Genomic DNA, 25083 nt, shown 5'->3' on the forward strand with positions numbered 1-25083 from the left:
ATGCAACTGATTTTTGTGTGTTGATTTTATATCCTACAACTTTGCTGAATTCATGTAATCAGTTCTAGCAGTTTTTTGGTAGAGTCTTTGGGTTTTCCATGTAGAGTATCATGTTGTCTGTGAAAAATGAAGGTTTGACTTCCTCCTTGCTAATTTGGATGCCTTTTGTTTCTTTTTGTTGTTTGATTGCTGAGGCTAGGATTTCCAACACTATGTTGAATAACAGTGGTGGGAATGGACATCCTCATCATGTTCCTGACCTTAGGGGAAAGCTCTACCTTTTCCCCCATTGAGGGTGATATTAACTGTGGGTCTTTCATTTATGGCCTTTATGATCTTGATGTATGTTCCTTCTATCCCTACTTTCTTGAGGGTTTTTATCAAGAAAGGATGCTCTATCTTGTCAAATGCTTTTTCTGTATCTATTGAAAGGATCGTGTAGTCCTTATCCTTTCTTTTATTAATGTGATGTATCACATTGATTGATTTGTGGATACGGCACCAGCCCTGGATCCCAGGAATAAATCCCACTTTATTGTGGTGAATAATTCTTTTAATGTATTATTGGACCTGGTTTGGTAATATCTTGTTGGGAATTTTTGCATCCAGAAATGGACCCACAAATATCTGGCCAACTAATCTTTGACAAAACAGGAAAGAATATCCAATGGAAAAAAGACAGTCTCTTCAGCAAATGGTGTTGGGACAACTGGACAGACATGCAGAAGAATGAACCTGGACCACTTTCTTATACCATACACAAAAATAAACTCAAATGGATGAAAGACCTAAATTTAAGACAGGAAACCATCAAAATCCTAGAGGAGAACACAGGCAGCAAATTCTTTGACCTCAGCCGCAGCAACTTCTTACTTGAAATGTCTTCAGAGGCAAGGGAAACAAAAGCAAAAATGAACTATTGGTGTCTCATCAAGATAAAAAGCTTCTGCACAGTGAAGGAAACAATCAGCAAAACTATAAGGCAACTGACAGAATGGGAGAAGATATTTGCAAAAGACATATTAGGTAAAGGGTTAGTATCCAAAATCTATAAAGAAATTACCAAACTCAACACCCCTCCCCCCAAAAAACAAATAATCCAGTTAAGACATGGGCAGAAGACATGAGTAGACACTTTTCCAAACAAGACATTCAGGGGCGCTTGGGTGGCTTGGTCGGTTGAGCGTCTGACTTCGGCTCAGGTTATGATCTCACAGCTCTTGAGTTCGAGTCCCGCGTCAGGCTCTGTGCTGACAGCTCAGAGCCTGGAGCCTGCTTCTGCTTCTGTGTCTCCCTCTCTCTCTGCCCCTAACCCACTCGCATTCTGTCTCTGTCTCTCTCAAAAATAAATCAACGTTAAAAAAATTTTTAAGAAGACATTCAAATGGCTAACAGACACATAAAAAGATGCTCAACATCACTCATCACCAGAGAAATACAAATCAAAACCACAATGAGATGCCACCTCACACCAGTCAGAATGGCTAACATTAACAACTCAGAAAACAACCAATGTTGGTGAGAATGTTAAGAAAGGGGAACTCTTTTGCACTGCTGATGGGAATGCAAACTGGTGCAGCCACTCTGGAAAATAATATGGGGGTTCCTCAAAAAGTTAAAAATAGAACTACCCTACAACCTAACAATTGCACTGCTAGGTATTTATCCAAAGGATACAAAAGTGCTGATTCTAAGGAGCACATGCACCCTAATGTTTATAGCAGCACTATCAACAATAGCCAAATTATGAAAAGAGCCCAAATGTCCACCAACTGATGAATGGATAAAGAAGATGTGGTATACATAGATACACATACAAGTGGTGTGTATACACACACACACACTGTAATATTACTTGGTGATCAAAAAGAATGAAATCTTGCCATTTGCAACAATGTGATGGAACTAGAGTGTATTAATCTAAGTGAAATAAGTCAGAAAAAGATATCATATGATTTCACTCATATGTGGAATTTAAGAAACAAAAGGGATGAACATAGAGGAAGGGAAGCAAAAATAAGATTAAAAAAAAAAGAGAAGGGAAACAAACCATAAGAGACTCTTAAATACAGAAAAGAAACTGAGGGTTGCTGGAGGGATGTTGGGTAGGCGGATGGGCTAAATGGGTGATGGACTTTAAGGAGAGCACTTGTTGGGATGAGCTCTGGGTGTTACATGTAAGTGATGAATCACTAAATTCTATTCATGAAATCATTATTAGACTACATGTTAACTAACTTGGACTTAAATAAAAAAATAAAAACAAATAAATAAATGAGGTTGGATTAAAATATGAAGAATGGATTCAGAAATATCATTTGTGAAGCAAAAACAATAGTATATTTAGAAGCAATGAAATGGAAAAAAACACGACAGGTTCTAAGAAAATATTCTTGATTAAAACAAAGCATTTGAGATAATTTTAAAAATTGTTGTTGGGATGGGGCGCCTGGGTGGCGCAGTCGGTTAAGCGTCCGACTTCAGCCAGGTCACGATCTCACGGTCCGTGAGTTCGAGCCCCGCGTCGGGCTCTGGGCTGATGGCTCAGAGCCTGGAGCCTGTTTCCGATTCTGTGTCTCCCTCTCTCTCTGCCCCTCCCCCGTTCATGCTCTGTCTCTCTCTGTCCCAAAAATAAATAAACGTTGAAAAAAAAATTTTTTTTTAATTGTTGTTGGGAAAAAAAAGAAGTATAACAATATTTAATGAGTTTACTTATATTTTATATATAATCATATCTGAAAATGATGAGTAATTTGACTCTTTTGTTTCCCAATGTCATAACTTTGTTTTCTTGTCTTTTTGTATCATGTAGAGCCTCTGAAATAGTGTTGAAAATAAAGGTAATAACATCTATCCCTGTCTGGTTCTTTATCTTAAAATCAGTGTCTCCTGCAGTATGAAATGTCATTTGTTGTGAGCTTTGGGATAAATAGATTTTACTGCACTTGGATGGTTTTCTTTTTATACATTTACTATTGTTATTGGATATTACTGTGGAATTTTATCAAATACACTTTAAGCATCTAATCATGTAATAATTTTCTCTTCTAATTTGTTAGTATAAGAACTTGTATTATTAAATTTCCATAAGTTGAACCATCCTTGCATTCCAGGACTGACCTTAATCATATTGAGGGTATACTTCTATTAATACACCGAAGGTATTTTAAGCAAATAGTTTATTCAGAAATTTCACATCAACAATCAAGAGAAAAATAGGCCTATTACCTTTGTATGTTTTGCTATTGGAATCATATTACTTTCAACAAACTAGCATGGAAAACTAATTGGGAGGTTACTTATTTTTCCTATGATGTGTAATATTTTAATATCTCAATTTATTTTTATTTTCTTTTAAGTAATATATATGCCCAACATGTGGGGCATGAATTCATGACCCTGAAATCAAGAGTTGCACACTCTACCTACTGAGCAGCCAGGCAGCACCTATGGTCTGTAATATTTTATTTTTATTTTTATTTATTTATTTTTTTAATTTTTTTTTCAACGTTTTTTATTTATTTTTGGGACAGAGCGAGACAGAGCATGAACGGGGGAGGGGCAGAGAGAGAGGGAGACACAGAATCGGAAACAGGCTCCAGGCTCTGAGCCATCAGCCCAGAGCCTGACGCAGGGCTCGAACTCACGGACCGCGAGATCGTGACCTGGCTGAAGTTGGACACTTAACCGACTGTGCCACCCAGGCGCCCCTGGTCTGTAATATTTTAAATAAAAATTTCCATAATAATATTTTAATAATATTCTCTATTTTTTAGGGCTACACAAAATTGAGCTCCAAAAGCAACTAGGTAAGGTTTCTTCTATAGTGGTATATTTGAAATAATTTTTTATAAATTTTAATGTTTATTTCTTTATTTTGAGAGAGAGAGCGAGCACGAGCAGGGGAAAGGCAGAGAGAGAGAGAGGAAGAGAGAGAGAGGGAGAATCCCTAGCAGGCTCCACACTCAGCCTGGAGCCCAACACAGGGCTTGATCCCACAAACTGTGAGATCATGACCTGAACCAAAATCAAGAGTCAGGTGTTGAACCAACTGAGCCACCTGGGCAACCCTATTTTTACTAATTTTTTTCTTGTACTTTACCTTACAGTGTATATAGGCTCTCTACCTCCTCCTCCGTAAATTTCGGTCTTTTATATGTTGCTAAAATTGATCCATTTTCTCTCTATTTTCAAATGTATTACCTTAAAGTAGTATAACTGATTTTGTACATAATTCTTTTTTTGTCTTTAACTTTGTTTAATGTTTTCTTCAATATACTCATGTTTCCACCCCACCCACACTATCCACCAATCATTCAAAGCATTTACCACCTATCCATCCGCTCACCTAGCTTGCATTGAAATACCTTTAAACTTATTGATCTTTCCACCCATTCTCTCACTCATATATCCACCCACTTACCCTTCTCACCCACCTTCTTTCTACATATCCAGCTGCCTGTTTTATATCTAGCCTTTACTCATCTTTCATACAAACACATTCTCTCATACCTGTCAACATAGGTCTCCATCATTTCTACACCCATCTCCCCTCCATCCACCTAACAATTCACTCATTTACCTGCCAGAGTTTCCATCAATTACCCATTTGTCCCATTACTAACCTATCCATCCTTATGTTCAATCCAATCCATTTATTCACCCAGCCATTCATCCCCCCAGCCATGTTCAGGCATTCATGCACCCAAATATCCATGATACCCTCACCCATCCTTTGTATTCTTCCAACTGTATTCCCATTCATCATACTATGAGCCATCCATCTATCCACATAGCTACCTTGCTCATCCAGTAGTCTGCACCGAGTGTTTATTCTGGCCCTATTAATGTTCTAAACACTAGGTCCTAGACACAGACCTGTTCAGTGGAGCTCAGGGTTTATTTGAGGAAACAAACACGAAACTCAGTAACACACTTAGAGGCACAGAAAACAACACAGAAAGCCAAGCACAGGAAGCTTGATCAACGTCTTGGCCTAATTACAAGCAGAAATCTCCAGGTAGAGGCCATCTACCTTGGTACCCCTTGGAGTCCCTCATTCTGACCAGCAGATTGGTGCTAGAATAGAAGTGTGGCTGAGGTAGAGGGAGGGCACCATGACTGACCATCGGTGGGAGGAGATAAGGGAAGGAGGGCAAAGATCCACATGGATCCTTACTCAGCCTTCTTCAAGAAATTGAGTAAGGAAGGGGCAAAAGAGGTCATTCATCCTAGGCCCCCAAAACATAAATTTCATCTCGGGGCGCCTGGGTGGCGCAGTCGGTTAAGTGTCCGACTTCAGCCAGGTCACGATCTCACGGTCCATGAGTTCGAGCCCTGCGTCGGGCTCTGGGCTGATGGCTCAGAGCCTGGAGCCTGTTTCCAATTCTGTGTCTCCCTCTCTCTCTGCCCCTCCCCCGTTCATGCTCTGTCTCTCTCTGTCCCAAAAATAAATAAACGTTGAAAAAAAAAATTTTTTTTAAATAAAAAAATAAATAAATAAATAAATAAACATAAATTTCATCTCATCTGCTTGAAAAGTGAGACCCTTGGGTGGGACTTGAAATTAGGCAAGGCAGAATAGATAGAACAACTAGAAATTCTGAGTTTTCATTTACTTTCAAGAAAATTTAGAGAAGAATTCAGCCTTCCCTGGGGCACTGGGAGCCATTTGGACATTTAGTCTCTGTGGGTCCCTAGCTTCTGTCCCCACTATGGACGTCACCTTTATCCCCTTTGTGTGCACTATTCCTCCCTACCTGCAACTCCATAGTAAGATATATTCACACCAATATCAGAAGGTTCCATAGTGACCTCTGACAAGAACTCAGATACTCCTTTCCCTCTTACCTTTATCTCAGACACTCACTCACTCGGTGACATGGAGTCATAATCTGCACTCCTCTGGGCCTTATGACCCCTCTAAGATGAAGAAATGGAAGTGTGCCCTCAGAGTCCTTGCACCAGGTGGTTCAGCTTTGTATTCTCTCCTGGTCTGAGTATGGGAGGGACATAGAATAAGAGGGGAGGGACAGCACTGCTCAAGACATCTTGGTGGTTCATTAGAAATTCTATTCCCTGCTCCCTTTGTGGGGTTCAGTGGGATCCAGAAACTGATGGGATTGGACTGTGTGGTATAAGTGCCTGATATGCAGCTTTTTAATTTTAATGTAAGTGCCTGACACTAAGCTTTTGAGGCTGAGGCATCCATTTCGAAGACATCCATATCGAATAAATGCAGCGCCAGCTGTATAACACAGATATTAACAACACAGCTAGATAAGGAACCAGGCTGTCCTCACCCATGAAGTTCCCCCTTTGGAAAGGCCTCGAGGATCCCAGATAACAGACCACCCAAGTGACCCTGCTTCTCCCTCCCCTCACCCTGATTCCCACTTTTATATGCTTTAAATTCGCCAATAAAAAGTGAATCCATGAAACCCTAGACATTCCACCCTTGGACCCTAATAAAGGCAGAGAGCCCCAGGTCCACACTTCCTACCCTTCTCTTTGTCCACAACCTTCTGTGTGGCCTTCTGGCATGCCATATACCCTCCAGGGCTTGTGAGTAATAATAAATTGTGTGCTCTGAAGTTCCCTGATGGTGTGGCAGAGGTAAGTCCTGTGATAACAATAAGAACCACAAAGGCTGGTCCAACCACAATGCTTCCCCGTGGTGGTGGAGGCATGTCTGTCAAGGGAATGCCTGTGGGCCTCACTTTGAGTAAATATGCCCCCAAGAGTGTCTCGGGCCTTCCTAGCTGAGAATATCACTGTCAATAGGCTGAGACACACACCACAGATTCCCACAGGGGGCTCTGTCTGTGATCCTAAATTTTGTGACCATATAGTCACTCACTGATGATACAGCTGGCTTTGTCTGGCTTCTGCCCATCATGTAGGACAAATGGAGAACAACTTGACCCAAAGTGCAACAGCTAGTTGAAGAAAGAAACAGGGACCCTACAGACAACATTTACTCTCTAAGGAGAGTCTCTCCCTCTACTGGGACTGACTGGCTGGCTGGCAGGCATTGTGGAATCCATGTAGGAATGCTGCCAAATTCTCCAGCACTCTCTCCAGGGCCCTTTCACCAGTCCAGTCAGAAGCCAGCAACTCTACTGTCTATGCACTTTAACTGGGATGTGGTCTCTCAGGCAGGCCTCCCCATTTTACAGTTCCTCCTCAGACAACAAGATGCACCAGATAGAGGACACTCACTATAAGCCCTGCTGACATTCTCCACTGCTCTCAAAGCAATATGACCTTGACAAACAGTATCTGAAAATTCTGCTGGCAGGCTCCTCCTCCCTCACACTCCACTCTGTGGTAACATATTTACTCTTTGGCCTTTGTCAAAGAATATGAACTACCCAAAGAGAAAAGGGAGAAGGTTGGATGAAATGGTGGGAGAGGGAGAAAGAGACACAGAGACCATGAGAAGCCCACAGAAAAAGAGAATAAGGCAGACACCAACACAGAGAAGCACATCTAAACAAAGAGATACCAAGACATCCATAGAGATACATTGTCAGAGATAAACAAAAGGGGCATAGCAGTTAGTGTGCAGATAAAGTGGAAAATGAATGGAGAATGAGGACATTCCATAACTCTCAAAGTTATCAAGACCCCTGATGGTGGCATGTACTCCTAAGTTCACATGGAAAGTGAGATAAGCTTTGCCCACACCCCACGGTGGACCAGAGGGCCTAGCCTAGCCCAGGCTGTTGAGCATCATGAACCATCCAAGAAAAGACTCTTCCCCAGAGCTGTGGGCTGTAGATGCCAGCTGGTCACATTGACGATCTCAGGAACTTGGCGTTCCCAGCAGGATAAGAGGTGTCTGGCTTGACTCCAGTTCTCACATCCAAGATACTGACTACTGAAGAAATAGGCTGGCCAGACATTTTCATATTCTGGAACCACTGAACAGGCCAGCTCTTCTTCAGAATGGCATCTTCTAGACTTTTGAGCATCCTGGTCTTATCCGCCTTTCTAGTGAATGTCCAGGGTTTCGGTGACTGGATCTTTCCCAGTAAGTAGTGGGGCCTCAGCCTTCGTGCTGAAGAGAGGGAGGGTGCTGGGAGAATGAAACAAGGAACAGGTGCTAAGACTTGAGTTGCTTCCCACCATGTTAGCCCTGGTCCAAGGTTGGGAGGTATTTGGAATATTTCTTCCAATTTCCCCCTTTATGGAAATGCCCTCTCTGAATGCAAGAATCTGGACCTGAGGCAACCCCCAATTTCAGCCCCTTTGAAGTAGAGGGTTGATTGGGGGTGGAAGGAAGAGTCACAGGATCTTGCATTTATGGGAGGAGCTTTAAGAATCTGGGAAGTCTAGGGGATCTTCCCCTTACCCCACAAAAAATAGCCTCCTTTCTCAGGATATTATCTCTATCAACTCCTGATTCTTTCAAATGTAGTCTTATAAAGTATTCCTGCATCCCCAGGGGTTCCCTACCTTTGGGATAAAAGACAGTATCCAGAAGTTTCTTTGAACTGAAGACAGTAATCCTCCATGACTATAGAGTAATAATGACAATTGGTTACCATTTAGTCAACACTCAGAAAGTAGGGAGTTAGAGAGATCTGGAGTCAGACATGGTGGGTCCAAACTCTGGTTTCACTGTTCAGTAGCCATAAACTAGGGCAAGTTAGTTAGATTCCATGTGCTTCAGTCTCCTCCTGCACAAAATGTGGATGTCAGTAGAACTGACCTCTTAGAGGTATTAGGAGGATTATTGGAGATAGCATTTAAATTTTTTTTAAGTTTATTTTTGAGAGAGAAAGTGTGAACAGGAGTAGGAGAGGGACAGAGAGAGAGGGAAAGACAGAATCCCAAGCAGACTCTGCACTGTCAGAACAGATCCCGATGCAGGGCTCGAACTCACCAACTGTGAGAACATGACCTAAGCTGAAATCAAAAGTTGGACACTTAACCTACTGAGACACCCAAGCGCCCTGAGATAGCATTTAAAATGCACAGAAAAGTCCTTGGCGTATGGTAAACAGTGGATAAATGTTAGTTAACATTGCTATGCATCAGTTCCTATGATTGTAACTTTACGCACTTTGTCTCATTTCCTCCTCAACAACTTTGTAAGGCTAAAACAAGTTTACAAGTGAAGAAACCAAGGTTCAGAGAGGTGAGTGGTAAACCAAGATGTAGAATTTAAAAGCCCAACTCTCTGACGCCAGGGTGAGTGTTATTAATCATTGTGTAATAGCGCCCCTGGGAGGAACTCCAAAACACTGACTCCTCAACCAGGCCAAAATGACCAGATTAATTTAGACCAGTGGATTTCAATGGGCGATTTTGCCTTCCAGGGGACATTTGCAATATCTGCAGATATTTTTGATTGTTAAACTGGAGAGTGCTATTGGCTTCTGGTGGATAGGGGCCCGAGACGCTGAACACCCATAGGACAGCCCTCCTCCTCCCATAAATAATGATCATAAAGACTGGCAAGTTTGAGAAATCCTGCATTAGAGGGGATGGGGCTAAGGGGTGGAACTAGGGATGGGGTAAGAAGGTAGAGAGTGGTCAGAAGGGAAGTCAGTGTAGGCAGTGATTGGAAATACATGAGAGCACCCTAAGGAAAAGGACTCCTGTGGATGAGCAAAGAGAAAGCAAACATCCCTGGCTTTACAGAGTTGCCTTGGGTTGGGAGAAGAGTGGACACTGTGCCCTCTAAGATTCACGGTTGTAAAACTGTCCTTTCCTTTAGGGAGATGCCCCAGAATCCAAGAGAAATGTGAATTCAAAGAAAGGGATGAATGTACGAAGGACAGACAATGTCTGGACAACAAGAAGTGTTGCATCTTCAGCTGTGGAAAAAAGTGTTTAGACCTCCACCAAGGTAATACTAGGAGCCTCAGAATAACCAGCCCCTCTGCCCACACCCTCACCTTCTGCCTACCTGTGTAGCATCATCCCTGCTTTACTAAGGGCTGGTCTTTCAGCAAGATTGCTGGACGGGGAGACCTGTAATTTACATCCATCACTGCCCCTAATATTATGTGTGACATTAGGTAGTATCTTCATCCAATCTGGTCTTTGATTTCCCCAAACAGAATGTGAGTGTAGGATTGAAGCAGATAGTCTCTTGGCTGCTTTCACTCTTATGGTTTTCTTTTTTTGTTTATTTCTAACTCATGATTTTCTTAGTCTCCATGTGGCCATTGTTGGCACATTGTTGCTGCAAGTGATAAGTAAGCTATTGGTATTTACCAGCTTTTTGTTGCTGAGGGGCTGCCTCTCTGCTTCTCTAAGTTCAATTTAGCACCAGGAAACATCCCTTGACTACTGCAGACCAGAGGGTTTTTCCTTTGTTCCTGCAATCTTAACTCCATGCCCATCTTCTTGGGCTCCAAAAAGACTATCAAAGATTATTTACTCATTTATTTAACAAATATGTATTGAGTGTCTCTGAGAGTCATAATGGGATTTGACTCGTGTGGTCAGGGAGGTAAGGAAGGCTTCCCTGAGAAAGCAAACCTGAAGTTGAGTTCAGAAGGATGGGTAGGAAACTTAGGCAAAGAGTGGATGGGAGGGATTTCAAGGCACAGAGAATAACATGCACAAAGGCTCAATGGTGGGGCTTATAGAGGCCAGACAGCAAGAATGTGTATGAGCACGGCATGAGGGAAAGGATCTGGTGAGATAGGGTCTGGTGGGCTGGCATCTCACTTTGATCCCAAGAGCAATGAAAATCCACTGAGGTGAACAGTGATGCGATCAGGGTTTTATCACTAACAGAGGAGAAACAGAATGTCTTGAAGGATTTCAGGAAAAGAGGATATGGTAGCTTGGACCAGAGAGGTAGCTGAGGGGATGGAGAAGAGTGGGCTGTGTTTGAAAGATGTCTAGGCAGTAAAGTAAGCAGGACTTGACAATGGACAATGGGGCAGAGTGGACAAGAGGATGGTGAGTTGTTCATTTGCCTAAAGATGAGGGTTTTTGAATCTAGGTTTTCTGAGTTCAAGTCTTAGTCTGTCACCAGCCTGGGCAAATTAACAACTTTCCCCTGTTGTTCCTCACTTTCCCCAGATAAGAAAAGAACCAATGTTAAAGGCTATTTGGAGGATCAAACAAGATGATGCACAGGAAGTGCTTAGAGCAATTCCTGGACACAATTTAGCCAAGTGACACATATTAGCTTAAGTTGTTTGTTTAGGGAGTTCCTAAAAAGCAGAGGCCATGCCTTTTGTCTCTTAAAGCATCTTGAGGGGCACATGAGTGGCTCAGTGAGTTGAGTGTCACACTCTTGGTTTCAGCTCAGGTCACGATCTCGAGGTTCATGAGTTCGAGCCCCACATGGGGTTCTGTGCTGATGGTGTGGAGCCTGCTTGGGATTCTCTGTCTCCTTCTTTCTCTGCCCTTCCCCTGCTCATGTTGGCACTTTCTGTCTGTCTGTCTCTCTCTCAAAAATAAATAAATATTTATTTTAAAAAGCATCTTGCACATAGTAGGTGCTTAATGAATGGCTTATTCGGTTCAGGTCAGGGTGCATTTTGTTTTACCCTCAACGTTCTGCAAGATCCTATTCTATGCCAGACCACCTGCTAGGAATGGGGCTCCAAGATGAAATCAGACACAATCTCTGCTCCATTGGAAGCTCATGACCTCATGGAGAAGACTGAGGAGGGAATCCATTGACAACCATGCACAAGAGATTCAGAAGCATGGTGGAACAATGAAGGATCGGTCCAGGAAGCTATGGGGGTGTGGGGTTTAGACTGGAGTCAGTGACATCACAGAGGAGCTGATGTCTGAGGAAGGTTTTGAAGGGAGAGTGGGACTGTCGCTAATGAACAGCGGGGTGGACAGAGGAAATGAAAGTGAAAGGTGTGGAGGTGTGGGATACCATGGGGTGTTGAAGGTTGCAGGAGCATGTACCTCAAATGGTACTGTGGTGTCAGGTGGTGGTGCAGAACCACAAGCGGGAGCCAGACTACAAAAGGCTTGTGGGTCAATGGAAGACTTTGCCATGAAGTAAAGGTCCTAGCTGTGGAATGACATGATCAGCTTTGTTTCAGGTCCAGTAGGTGCTTCCCTCTGGCAGGCAGAATGAAGGACTGATTAGAAGGGCCAGAGACAGGGCCAGGAAGATCAGTTCCAGGCTATCCCAACAGCCCAGGCATGAGACACCAAGATTTAAAGAGAGTGTCAGAGAGGTGAGCTAAGAGGAGGATAAAAATCAGCAGGACTTTTCCTGTTCAGCTATAGGAAGTTTTCCCTCATGGAACTCAGCATTGACTTCAGATCTACATTCATTTGCTAGGGCTGCAGCAACAAAGGACCACAAACTGGGTGGCTTAAACAACAATATATTGTCTCACAGTTCTACAGGCTACAAGTCCAAGGTCAGGTGTTGGCAAAGCAGGTTCTTTCTCAGGTTGTGAGGGAGAGAATCTGTTCCATGCTTTTCCTCTAATTCCTGATGGTTTGCTGGCAATATTTGGCAATCCTGAGCTTGTAGACTTCTGCCTTCAGCTTCATATCTCTCTCTCTCTCTCTCTCTCTCTCTCTCTCTCTCTCTCTCTCTCTGTGTGTGTGTGTGTGTGTGTGTGTGTGTGTCCAAATTTCCCCTTTCTATAAAGAAACCAGCCCTGTTGGATTAGGGATGCATCCTACCCCAGTATAACTCATCTGAACTAATTACATTTGCCACAACTCTATTTCCAAATAGGGTCACATTCTGAAATCCTGAGGATTAAGATTCAACATACAAATGGGGCCGGGGTGAGTAGGGAGAGACACAATCCAACCCATAACAGGACTGAAGCTAACTGAGGGAAGAAAGGTGCTGGACCATCTAAAATACTAGTCCCTGGCTTCCCTGAGTGGACTTCCCCTTTACTCATGATCCCATATTCTCTCTTCCTGGCATGGTTTAGGGGGCAGAGTATGTGGTTTATAATTTGCCATTTCCAAGGCACTTCCATATCTTTAATCCATTCAGGATGTATTTACTGAGCAGCTACTCTATGCCAGGCACTGCTAGAAGCTGCACATTCAGATATAATCAAGGAGTTCACAACCTCGAGTGCCATGAAGGCAGTCTCACTTGTACCTCGGGATGGCTCTGTGCCACAAGCAGGGTGAGATTTTGCATTCCCATTGTACAGAAGAGGAAGTCAAGGACAAGACAGGTAATGTGGGAGGTCAATACACACACTGATTTGGGAGCAGAGCCTTCAAATTAGTCTCCTCACTCTCAGGAAGACAACAGGGACAGTGACCAGAAGGAATGGGAGAGACCGATGTTCTCCGGGGATGCAGACACCCAAACAGCTCCACTCTGGGGTCTCCCTACAATGTGCACAATATAACAATGGGTCTGGGCTCCTGAGGTGTGAAAAGGTGAAAGGAGCCTGCTCAGTTTCATCTCTGGTGGTGTCCAGAGGTAACAATAACAGCTCCTTTTTTGAGGGGTGGGGACTCTTATTTCTCAACTCTGGGGTCTCCCTACAGACATATGTGATATGCCCAAAGAAACTGGCCCCTGCATGGCCTTTTTTCATCGTTGGTGGTATGACAAGGAAAAGGGTACCTGCTCCAGGTTCATCTATGGTGGCTGCAAAGGAAACAATAACAACTTCCAAACCAAAGACATGTGCCAGAACATGTGCTCCAAAAAACGTGAGTCCCTAGGGCTTCCCAACCTCATTAGGGCCATGCTGAAAGGTCTGGGTGTTGGTTGCTTTGTTCAGGGTTGGTTAAGTCCTTGGCAGAGCCAGCTCCACTTGGGGGGTAAGTATGCACCTGGCAGAGGGTTGGATAGCAGCTTTCTGGGAATTGAGTTTGGGAAGGGACATGGTCATGAATCAAAGCTGGCAAGTATGAGGGATGGAAGGAGGATGCAGACATGATGAAATCCCAGAGACCAACTTCAGAGAGGTCACAAGATGTCCAGATTAGTGCTGGATTGCCAGCAATCTGCTCCCAACCACATCCAATTCCACTTTTAAGGAGGAAGCCATAGCTCCCCAAAGCAAACCCACTTTGTTTTAATCTGCTGTGCAAAGATAAACGAGCATAACTTCAAGACTTGTTCTGAAGATAAGCTGAGCCCAAGTGCTTAACTGGTCCTGTCCTACATTCTCTCCAGGCTTATAATCCTCATTGCATTAAGGATGTACCTGGACAACCACCAGGATTTGGCTCCTGATCCAAGGCTCTGTCTGTGTGCCCGACCAATGGTCCACGCTGGTTTCCACTGTTCTCCTCTCACATTCCAAGACCTCAGCTCTTCCCCTTACGGAGCCCCAGGATCTGCATTCGCCTTCCTCTATCTCAGACTCTTAATCATGGCATCATTCTGTTTTGACCCATCTCTATGCTTCTTTTCTTTATGTCCAATGTCTAGAGCCCCCTGCATAGCTCCCAATTTACCCCAATAAAGTACTTTGTGTAGTCCTGTGCCTCTGAGGCTGAATAATCCACATCCGTTGGTACATTACACTTTGCCGAGAATAAAGGGTCACTGAGGCCTCTTGTGACACAATGAAAGGGAGGGGAAACAGTCAGCTCTCGAGAGCTGAGAGCTCCAGGGACATTGTCCTCCTCTGTTTCTTCAAAAAATTGTAAGACCCTTTTAAGACAAAGGTCTTTGGGCATTGCCTTAGTTTGGATCCCCCAGAAACTAATCCTGGGACAAGGACATGCGTGAAAGCAGTTTACTTGGGAGATCTCTCAAGACACACAAGGTGGGGATCGGGTAAATGATACAGGCAAGAGAGGAGTCGACTATAAGCTGGTTACTGTGGGGGGAAACTGCAGCTTATTCTCCCAGGGGCCTTCTAAGGAATGCTGTAACACATGCGTCCAAATGTCTGCATTCGTCTCCAGTGACGGGGCAGTTGTGTCATTTATTCATTGATTCCCATTCCTTCCTGGATGCCTGGGGGTATTAAAGCCCTTGCTCTTCCAGACTGTTCCACATGCAAGCTTAGCAAGATGTCAGGGAGCCAGAGAAAACCCATAGCACAGAAGTAGAGACTCTGACACTTGAAGTTGGAAGCTGTCTCTAAGCATTGGGTGTCATTCGGCCACAAAAGGAGCAAAACACTAACATATGCCACAAAAACCGAAAACGTTACTCTAAGCAAAAAAAGTCATACACAAAAGGTCACCTACAGTATGAATCCATTTTTATGAAGTATCCAGAATAGGTAGATCCATAGCAATTGAAAGTAGGTTAGTGGTTGCCAGGGATGGGATTGGGCTGGGGGGAAATAGCAACTGCTATAGGTATAAGGTTTTCTTTTGTTTTTGCTTTCGTTTTTTAAGTTTCGTTTATTTAAGTAATCTTTACACCTGACGTGGGGCTTGAACTCACAACCCCGAGATCAAGAGTCACATGCTCTTCCAATTGAGGCAGCAAGGTGCCTTCTTTTGGAGTGATAAAAATATTTTGGAACTAACAACGGTGGTGGTTACAGAACATTGTGAAGGTACTAAAAAGCCACTGATCTGTCCTCTTAAAAATGGTTAATCTTATCTGATGTGAATCCCACCTCAATTTTTCTAAAAGTGGGTTAGGAAAAACAAAAATGTGCACCAGGTCTGTCTCCTGTAGCTACAGGTGAAATCAGAGGCAAGCCAAGAACATGCCTTATTAAACCTTCAAACCTTAAGTTGGAGAACCCAGTGGAAGAATCTTCACGCCCCATAGCTGCTGGTTCTGATGTCATAACTGATAGTTATTCTTTCCCTCCTGCATCAACCATTCCAAATTGCACCCAATAATAGAGGCTTTCTGTTAGTGCTGGCATCCTCTCCTGCTCTCAAAGCAGCATGATCTTGACAAATACTTTTTGAAGATTTGGTCCAACCTGAGATAAACCTGTCTCCTTCCCCACATGCTACACATGGTAATACCTTTACTTTTTGACGATGGTTAAAGAAAAGGGATGGCCCAAAAAGAAGAAAAAGGAGAAGGACAGAAGGGAAATGAAGGGCAGGGAGAAAGAGACCCGGAGGGAGACTCACAGGAAAAGAGAAAAAGGCAGGCACACAGCAAAAGGAGGAAGCACAGAAAGAAGAAAAATAGGAGCACCTGGGTGGCTCAGTTGGTTGAGTGTCCAGCTTCAGCTTGGGTCATGATCTCGTGGTTTGTGAGTTCGAGCCCTGCGTCGGGCTCTGTGCTGACAACCTAGAGCCTGCTTCAGATTCTGTGTCTCCTTCTCTTTCTGCCCATCCCCCGCTTGTGCTCTGTCTCGCTCTCTCTGTCTCTCAAAAATAAATACATATATGTAAGGAAAATATGTAAAAAAAAAAAAAGAAAGAAGAAAAATAAAGTGTGAGAAAAATAAGGAGACAAATAGACATGTCAGGAGAAGGGTAAGACTGGAAAGAAAACTGGAATATTCTTGATCTCTAAACTCCACTGGAAAATGGAAGATGCTGGAATTGAACTTCCCTTTCTCCAAGGGAGTCTAGAAGTCCCAGACAATCTTTGCCTCTCTCCCTGGTTGACCAGAGAGCCAGAGAGCCGCAGCGAGCTGAGGAGTAGGAGCTGCTTTTCAAGAGTTCCTTCCCCCAGGGTTGGTGCTGTGGGTGCCAGCTACTCCCACCGGTGGCCTCGGGGACTTGGCGTTCCCCGGCACAGGAAGTGTGGCTCCTGTGGCAGCACAGCCAAAGATCAGAAGCAGGAGCTACTGCGGAGCAGTTCCTAATTTTCGTGCCAGCAGCCAGGCCAGTAGCTCTTAAAATGGGGCCCTTGGGACTTGTGCCAGTCCTGGTACTATTCATCCTCCTGGGGAGAGTTCAGGAGCCTGAGCTGGTTGAGGGGTTGCTTGGCAGTAAGTATCAGGGACTAGCCCTCCCAGCGGAAAAATGGAAGTTTCTGGGAGGGAGAAACAAAGAATTCTACAGAGGAGGAGCACTTCCACCTTCAGCCTGGGACCCTGGGCAGGAGAAATGGGAGATATTCTCAGTCCTGCTCTCAGACCCCAAACTCCTGGTCAGATGCATTCCATGAGCACAGGGACCTGAGTCTGTAGCAACGGACTCCCCACTGTCATTATGAGAGGGATTCCTTCTAGACCAGGGGGCCATAAGATGGACTAAAAAGGTGCTGGAACCTTATGGACCTTTCCTATAAGAAAGATTCCCCCCCCCCAGCACCACCCTTAGCAGCTTTAAATCTCCCAGTTGCAGCCCCAAAAGTCTCCCCATACCCACATCCCCAGAAGGTCCTTGCTTTTGGAGTAAGGAATGGTCTCTGGAAGTCCCTTGAAATGCGGAAATATGAAGATCCCTTAAGTAGCAGCTAAAATACACTGAGCACTCAGCAGTGAAGCCATACATTGCAGGTTCAAATCCTGGTTCCTCTCTTCAGTAGCTGTGTGTGACCTTGGAAAGGTTCACATAACCTGCCTGTGCTCCAGATTCCTCTGTTTATAAAATGTGGATATTGATAGGACTCACCCATAGAGGTGTCATGAGAATTAAGGAGAAAAGAACAAGGGCACAGTAAGCATCTCATTAATATTAGTTATCATTATTACGCCCCAGGCAGCTTGACGATGGCTTACAAGATTTGTCGCCTAATCCTCAAACCAACTCTATAGGCAGATGAAAGAGGCAAGGTCCAGAGATGATGCCTGTCATACTAAGGGTTGCACAGAATTCAAAGTCCAGCCACTTGACTCCACAAATGGAGATCTCAGTCACCTGGAGGAGCTACAGCACTCTTGCCCCCGCCCAGGGAACATCCAAATACAAGAAAGCCAAGTGACCAGAGTAGTCCTAGTGGAGAGCATCCTATGAGTGGTGGGGTTGGGGGTAGGGCTGGGTGTAGGTACTACATGGTGAGTCGTTATCGGGTTGGGAGTGGGGACAGTGGTGTGAAAATCCTGTGCTATCTAAAGGTCACTACCTTCTGGGGACGATGAAGTGAAAAAAGGCTTCTCTAACTCTGCAGTGGTGCTCTGGGCCTGGCAATGGAGGGTTCTGGCCTCCCTTCTTCCCTTGTTTTCTCCCTCAGAGAAGTGTCCCGAAAACAAACCACCATGCAGTTTCAAAGAAATCGACCACTGTGGGAGGAAAAAACGTTGCTCGGGGAAGATGAAGTGTTGCAAGTTTAACTGTGCAAAGAAATGTGTAGACCCCGATGAAGGTAACACACAAACTCCCTGAACTATCCGGTGCCCTCACTCCTGACCCGCACTCTCTGCCCATCAGCACTGGCATTGCTGGACCCCTCCCCTTGAATGATGGCTGGTCTCTGACCAAGAGTCTGGATGCATCTTCTGCCTGACACAAATCCTAGCAGTGCTGGACTGGGATGGAGTTTATTTCTTTTCTCCCCTATTTAGGTATGTGGTGTGAGTAACAGAGATTTTCCTTTATGGGCCTTAGTTTCCCCATGTGTAAGAAAGATATAGGCATTAGACCACATGGTCTCTTGGCTATTCTTCTGCGATCCTCTGAGATGTCAAGGAACCACGGAGGTCCTATCAAATGCCAACATGGCATCAGGAGATATGATAGCTCTAAGAAACAAGTATCTTTCCAGGCCTCTTTGTCTATATAAATCCAGGATGCCTTCCCTAACCATCTTTGACCTCCTACACTTTTTCTGCCGTGCCCATATGATTGAGCTCTAAAGAGGACCATCAAGGACTATTCATTCATTCTTTCTTTCTTTCAACAAGTATTTGCTGGTGCCTCTTACACCCATGATGGTCTCTGCTTACTCAATATAATCCAGGGAAGCAAGAAGGTTTTCGTGGTAAAAGATCCAAGATATAAGATCAGAAAGATGGGTTGTAAGTAGGCAAAAATTGGAGGGAATAGCTTTCAGGCACAGGTAATAGTATGTGCGAAGGTCCTGTGTGAGGAGATAGCATGCTCAAGTCTAGAAAGTCTAGAGACCAGAGAGCAAGCGTGCCCATGATAAGAGAGAGAAATATGAGGATGGTAAAGCCAGGCTAGGTAGGCAAGACTCTGACAACGTTGGTTTTTGCCAGCCAGACTAAGGGATCTTGTCTTGATCCTACAAGCAATAGAGTATTTATGTTCAAATCCCTATGTCATCTTCCTTAGGGAAGTTACTTAGCCTCTATGAGCCTCAGTTTCCTCATCTGCAAAATGAGGACCATAAGAGGACCTACCTCATAAAGTCATAGGTTAATATGTGTCAAGTGCTAAGAACTTTAATAAATACTGTTGTTGTTATGCTTTAGACGATGAGGTTCTAAAGAACTCTATTTGTACTTTGTAGTATTGTGAACAAAATGGTTACTCAATAAGTATTTCTTGAAGTGCAAGATATATATTCCTAAAGCATCCTCTCAGTGCCAAATTATCTGCTAGGAACTGGTGTGCCAAAATAACATAAGGTGCAAACCTCACATTCTGATGGAGGAGTCAGAAAATATGAACAAATAATTACACAGAAGTGATCAATATGTGTGCAAGATTGAAAACAAGAGGAGCAAAAATTTAAATTAAAAAAAAGCAATAAAGAAAAGCAAAGAGTGAGGAATAGGGCCAGGAAAGACATCAAAGAGTTTGATGTCTAGGGATGGTTTTGAGGAATGAATAAGATTGCACCTAGTAAGCAAAAGAGGGATGGACACTCCAGGCATGTGCAAAAGGATGGAGGAGTATAGCAGCATAATATTTTTTAGCATGTTCATGTAGCTCTAAAAATATCATGCCTTACATTGTTCCAAGCCTATCCACAAGCCTGGAATATTCTCTAGCAAGGCAGAACCCAAAGAGTACTGCTCTGCAATCTCCCTGCAGACGTATGCAGTTTGCCCAAGGAAGTTGGCCTCTGCCTCGCCCTCATTCCACGCTGGTGGTACAACAAGGAAACCAAACGTTGCTCCAAATTCACCTATGGTGGTTGTGCTGGAAACAACAACAACTTCCAGTCTGAAGCTGTCTGCAGGTCCATCTGCCCAGATGTGTGTAAGTCCCAGGGGTCCCATCTCCCAAGCTCACTTGCACCAGTGGGAGGTCTGGGTGTTAACTGGTCCATTCCAGGAAGTTGGCAGGCCTGGAGCTGACAGAATCAGTCCAATCATGAGATAAGAATGCACCTTGCAAAGGGTAAATAGAGGACGTTTTGGGAAAGAGAAGGTGGGAATAGAAGCAGTAGTCGAAGGGAAGTTGGCAAGTAGGAGATGGAGACGGGGTGCAGAAAGTGGAAGCACAAGTGGTGGAGTGCCCAAGACCATGTCAGAAGGAGGCCCAGTGAACCAGCCCAGAGCCCAGGGCTGGCCACCATGCACCATCACCCGTCCTCTTCATTTTCCTTTTTTTTTTTTAATTTTTTTTTCAACGTTTACTTATTTTTGGGACAGAGAGAGACAGAGCATGAACGGGGGAGGGGCGGAGAGAGAGGGAGACACAGAATCAGAAACAGGCTCCAGGCTCTGAGCCATCAGCCCAGAGCCTGACGCGGGGCTCGAAGTCCCGGACCGCGAGATCGTGACCCGGCTGAAGTCGGACGCTTAACCGACTGTGCCACCCAGGCGCCCCTTCATTTTCCTTTTTAAGGTGATTATAGCTAGGACAACCACATGCTTTATTGACCAAACAGAGAAATTTGACAGTGAAAGGGGATGCCATTCGTTACTACATTGGGACAACAGGCTTAAACTGGGTCTTGACAGGAAAAGACGGAGCACATGATCACCCTACAAGCCCCAAAATCACTCCACTTCTGCTTTCTCTTCCTGTGAAAAGATGTAAATATGACCCCATCTCCTTCTCTCCATTAACTATAGGATTTAGTTCCTAAGGTGAGTATGGCCCAAGCATCTCATCCTTTTCTATTCTGTTATCTTGCAGAGTCACCAACTCCCTGGGCAGGATAAAGAGAAGTAGAACAACCTCCAGAACTTGGTTGTAATCCAGGGCTCTCTCCATGTGTGCCTGACTGATGCTTCTTATTGGCTTCCTCAGCTGCCAAGACATTGGCTGCTCCAAAACCGAACCCCCGCGTTTGCTTACTCTCTTTCCTGCAGCTCAGCTTCTTTCCAAACATAATGCCCTTTACCCTTTGGCCCTTTCTCAGTGTGAGATCCTATCTCTTCAACTCTCGGGGCCCCCATGTATCCTCCGGAAGCCACCAGTTTCCCTAATAAAGTTTTCTGTGAGGTCTGGTGTCTGTGAGAATAAATAATTCACATCTACTCCTGTGCAGTGTTAGGAGAACAAGAAGTCATTGGGTCCTCCAGGAACACCAAAAGAAAGAGAGAGTATGGAAATCCTGAAAAATGAGAACTCTGGTGACCCTGTGGCCCTGGTAAAATTGTCATAAGATGCTTAGGAATGGAAGTAGGTTTGCTCAGATGAGGGATCATGAGGCTTGAGCTCCATCAACTTCATGGTAGATCCATCTCCAAAAAGGCTCATAGACTTGTTCCCTGAGCTTTCAATAAAGGATACAGTTCCAGAGTCCAGCACAGTCACTACAAATAGAAGGTAATTGGGGAGAGGCATGAGAGGAAGACTTAGGGAAAGCAAAGAAAAGATGCAGAGGAAGGAGGAAGAGAGGAGGGATGAAGGAGGGAAAGACACAGTTTGAAAGCAGGGACTCACAATTCTTTCACATACTTCAGTCTAGAGGTAGAGTCCACATCCTGTCCCTTTGAGTCCAGGCAAATGCTGGGACTGTTTTGACCAGGAGAGTAAAGCCAGATGATGCTGTGTGACTTCCAAAGATAGGCCAGGAAAAGTGCTCTCGATCCTCTCTGGATGCTTGTTGGGGGTGTGTGTGAAGCAGCTTCCATGTAAGAGGGTCAGCTACTCTGAGACAACCATGCTGGGGAGGCCCAATCATACACTCTGGCCGAAAGCCCCAGAAAAGCTCTACCTGAGAATCAGTGTCACATCCCAGCCACATGAATGAGCTTTCACCAAGTAGAGCTTCAGGTGATTGTGGTCCCAGCAGATATCTGGCTGCAACCAGGTGAACACCCGAGGAGAGCACCACTGGGCTGATTCCCTCCCAAAGTACCCACCCACAAAATAGTGAGAAATAGAAAATGTTTTGGGAAATTTCGTTCGCTGCAATAGGTAGATAACTGGAACATATGGAAAGGAAGTAGAAGGAGGAGGAAGGATAAGGAGGGGAGGGATGGGGGAGAGGAAAGGCATGGGGAAGAAGGACAGGGGTCCCCAAAGGACTGGGCAAGATAAGAAGGTGCCAGGCTTGAGGATTGAGCCCCACAGCAGGAGGTTTGGCCACCACTGCACACCAAAACCTGGATGTATCTTTTGAGTAAGTGCATTGTTTTGTACAACTTGAATCAAGAGGCTCTAATGAAAGTCTGGGGTCCACTTACTGTTCAGTAATTCCTTTCCTCTCCACATCCCTCAGTTTCACCTTCTTTAAAAAGGGCTGGTTGGGGCGCCTGGGTGGCGCAGTCGGTTAAGCGTCCGACTTCAGCCAGGTCATGATCTTGCGGTCTGTGAGTTCGAGCCCCGCGTCAGGCTCTGGGCTGATGGCTCGGAGCCTGGAGCCTGTTTCCGATTCTGTGTCTCCCTCTCTCTCTGCCCCTCCCCCGTTCATGCTCTGTCTCTCTCTGTCCCAAAAATAAATAAAAATGTTGAAAAAAAAATTTAAAAAAATAAAAATAAAAAATAAAAAGGGCTGGTTAAACTGTTGGGTATTTCTGAAAATGATATTGACAAACACTTACATTAGGTCATTTGGGGTGGGCAGGGGCTGTCTAAAATACAGCTCCTTCAGGCCTTGCAGACACCATCCAGCCACAATTGACCCCACCGTGTTCTTCGATATCAAGGTGGAATGCAACCCTTTGGGCCACATGTCCTTCCAACTGTTTGCAGACACAGTACCAAAGATAGCAGAGAACTTTTGTGCTCTGAACACTGGGGAGGAAAAAAATAGGTGATCAAGTTTTCTTCTTTCACTGGATTATTTTGGGACTATTGGCCAGGGTGGAGACTTTACTTCACATGCCATAATGGCACTGGCAGCTAGTCTGTCTATAAGGGGAGAAATCTGATGGTTAGAATTTCATCCTGAAGCACACAGGCCCTGGCATCTCATCCGTGGCAAATGCTGGACCCAACACAAACAATACCCAGTTTTCCATCTGCACTGCCAAGACTGGGTGGTTAGATGGCAAGCATGTGATCTTTGGCAAGGTGAAAGAAGGCATGAACATTGTGAAAGCCATGGGGCGCTTTAGGCCCAGGAATGGCACAAACAGCAAGAAGGTCACTGTTGCTGACTGGGGACAAATCTAATAAATTTGACTTGTGTTTTATCTTAACTACCAGACCATCCCTTCTTTAGATCAGGAGAGCATCCCCTCACCCCCATCTTCTTGAAATATCCTATAAGCTTTTTGTTCTTTTGTTGCAGTTCTATGGGTTCCGTATTTTCCTTACTCTCCTCCAAGTCTAGCTGGATTGCAGAGTTAACTTTGTGATTATGAAATAAAAACTAAACAACAACAACAACAACAAAATAAAAACTGGGTCCTCAAGACACCATAAATATGCATTTTTAACAAGTAGTGCCAAGTGATTTTAAAGTTTCAGAATTTGTGGATTGGATGATAGTTAAGGGCCAATCCACTGATAGGGGGCGGGAAAAAGGCTTAAGAAGTATCTTGGTGCTTGCTCCTTTTACAGAAGGAGATCAGGAGAAAATATTAAAATCATTAGATGAATGTTAGAATCATTAAAAGTGGGAGCATTGGGGAAAGATTGTGTGGAAGACCCCCAAGCCCTGCTAATCTGGCAGTTCTGCAGAGTGACCATCTAGCCAAATGGCTCCTGGGTGTGGCATCTCCCACATTTACGTGGCCCTTGCCTGCACACATCTGTGAGAGTTAGTCTCCTTTCCTGGGAAACCCGTCTTTATGCATCTTTATGATTCAGACCAAATTTTCAAGTCATCACTGGTTGACATCCTGTGGGAAGAACACTTATCTTGGAATAAACATATCCAAATACAAATCCCAACTTTGCCCCTGGTTGAATGTATGACCTGGTTGAGACAGGGTAGGGTGGAGGTATGCTCCTCTCAGGACCTCAATTTCCTGTCCATGAGTCGAAGGTGATGGATTAATAATGTCAAAGAGTACTTCTCAATTTGAAGAACTATGGCTGTTCAGGTACCCAGCCAAATCTGATAAGGACCTGAAGTTTGTCCATCCCATTAGTACCTCTCAGTTCTTGATTACGTTTACATACATGAATGACTGGAACAAAATAATTCTGCCCTAGAAGGTCCATGGACCAGAGCAGTTCTTGGAAATGGCCAGAGTGTGCTTTGCAGTTGACAGTGTCTGCTCACCTGCTGTCCTCAGGAATGAACTCAAAGCCCTCAGGGGCTGAGCGGAGGGAACACTCTACCTTACAAGGTCCTCAGTGGAAGATGCTGTGTTTTTTTGTTATCAACTATTTTCTCATTACTCTGCCCATTAGAACCCGGAGGACACCTCAAATAGAATCTTCGAGTGTTTCTCATGGTGTCATGCAGACCCAGGACCCCTTATCTTCCCTCTCCTTATTCTCTCTTGGAAGCTGTCTCCAGAGCCAGAAATGCCCAGAGGAAGCTGGAGATGATTTGGAAACTCAGGAAATGTTGAGTTCCGCAGCCCCAATAACTTTCCTTTTTATTTTTACACGTGTACAAATGGAAGCTTCTAGTAGGAAATAGACTCGCCCAAGACCTCACAGCAAATCAATAGCAAAACTGAAGTTAAAATCCAGGTTTGAAGAGTAACAAGGTGTTGCCAGATTTTATGGCCTAGTTGGAAATCAGGATGTGTATAATGGCTCTTTGTCAGCATTCCTACATCTTAATCCCATTCCTACAGTTGAGGAAGTCCCTACAGGGAGTCTTGATATGAGGTAAAACCAGAATTCCACTATAAAAGTTGAAAGAGCTAGACTCCCTATCAGTCAAGGTTCAGTAAAGGTCACAGAAACTATACTCAGTATCTCAAACAGAGAGGATTTAATGCTGAGAATTGGTTATACGAGCACTGGCAGTGGTAGGGAGTGCGTCCATGACTCCAAGATTTGAGAGAATAAATTATTTGGGAATCTCAGACCTAGGCGCTCATAAAAGGG

The 25083-nt window shown here is 44.4% G+C and overlaps 1 protein-coding gene and 1 pseudogene across 3 annotated transcripts; both read left to right on the forward strand.

Moving 5' to 3' along the window:
- Positions 1–7701: 7701 nt before the first annotated feature.
- On the forward strand, positions 7702–21117 carry LOC125161538 (eppin-like). Of its 3 annotated transcripts, XM_047851211.1 has the most exons (6): positions 7741–8035; positions 9728–9859; positions 13477–13644; positions 17996–18127; positions 19762–19929; positions 20815–21117. In XM_047851211.1, coding segments are annotated over exons 1-6 (687 nt in total). In that variant the 5' UTR covers positions 7741–7950; the 3' UTR covers positions 20817–21117. The 3 variants fall into 3 exon arrangements, with proteins under 3 accessions (XP_047707168.1, XP_047707167.1, XP_047707169.1); XM_047851212.1 differs by lacking the exon at positions 9728–9859 and having other exon boundaries at positions 7702–8035; XM_047851213.1 differs by lacking the exons at positions 17996–18127; positions 19762–19929; positions 20815–21117 and adding an exon at positions 14114–14426 and having other exon boundaries at positions 7759–8035.
- A 1006-nt stretch (positions 21118–22123) lies between these two features.
- LOC125162133 (peptidyl-prolyl cis-trans isomerase A-like) lies at positions 22124–23244 on the forward strand (annotated as a pseudogene).
- Positions 23245–25083: the final 1839 nt, after the last annotated feature.

This window comes from Prionailurus viverrinus, chromosome A3, assembly GCF_022837055.1.
Source record: "Prionailurus viverrinus isolate Anna chromosome A3, UM_Priviv_1.0, whole genome shotgun sequence".
In the NCBI taxonomy this organism is placed as follows: Eukaryota; Metazoa; Chordata; class Mammalia; order Carnivora; family Felidae; genus Prionailurus; species Prionailurus viverrinus.

Coding starts and splice junctions, on each gene's coding strand:
- LOC125161538 (XM_047851211.1), top strand. CDS start 7,951: ATGGCATCTTCTAGACTTTTGAGCATCCTGGTCTTATCCGCCTTTCTA. Junction 8,036..9,727: donor CGGTGACTGGATCTTTCCCA/GTAAGTAGTGGG, acceptor CCTTTCCTTTAG/GGAGATGCCCCAGAATCCAA. Junction 18,128..19,761: donor ATGTGTAGACCCCGATGAAG/GTAACACACAAA, acceptor ATCTCCCTGCAG/ACGTATGCAGTTTGCCCAAG.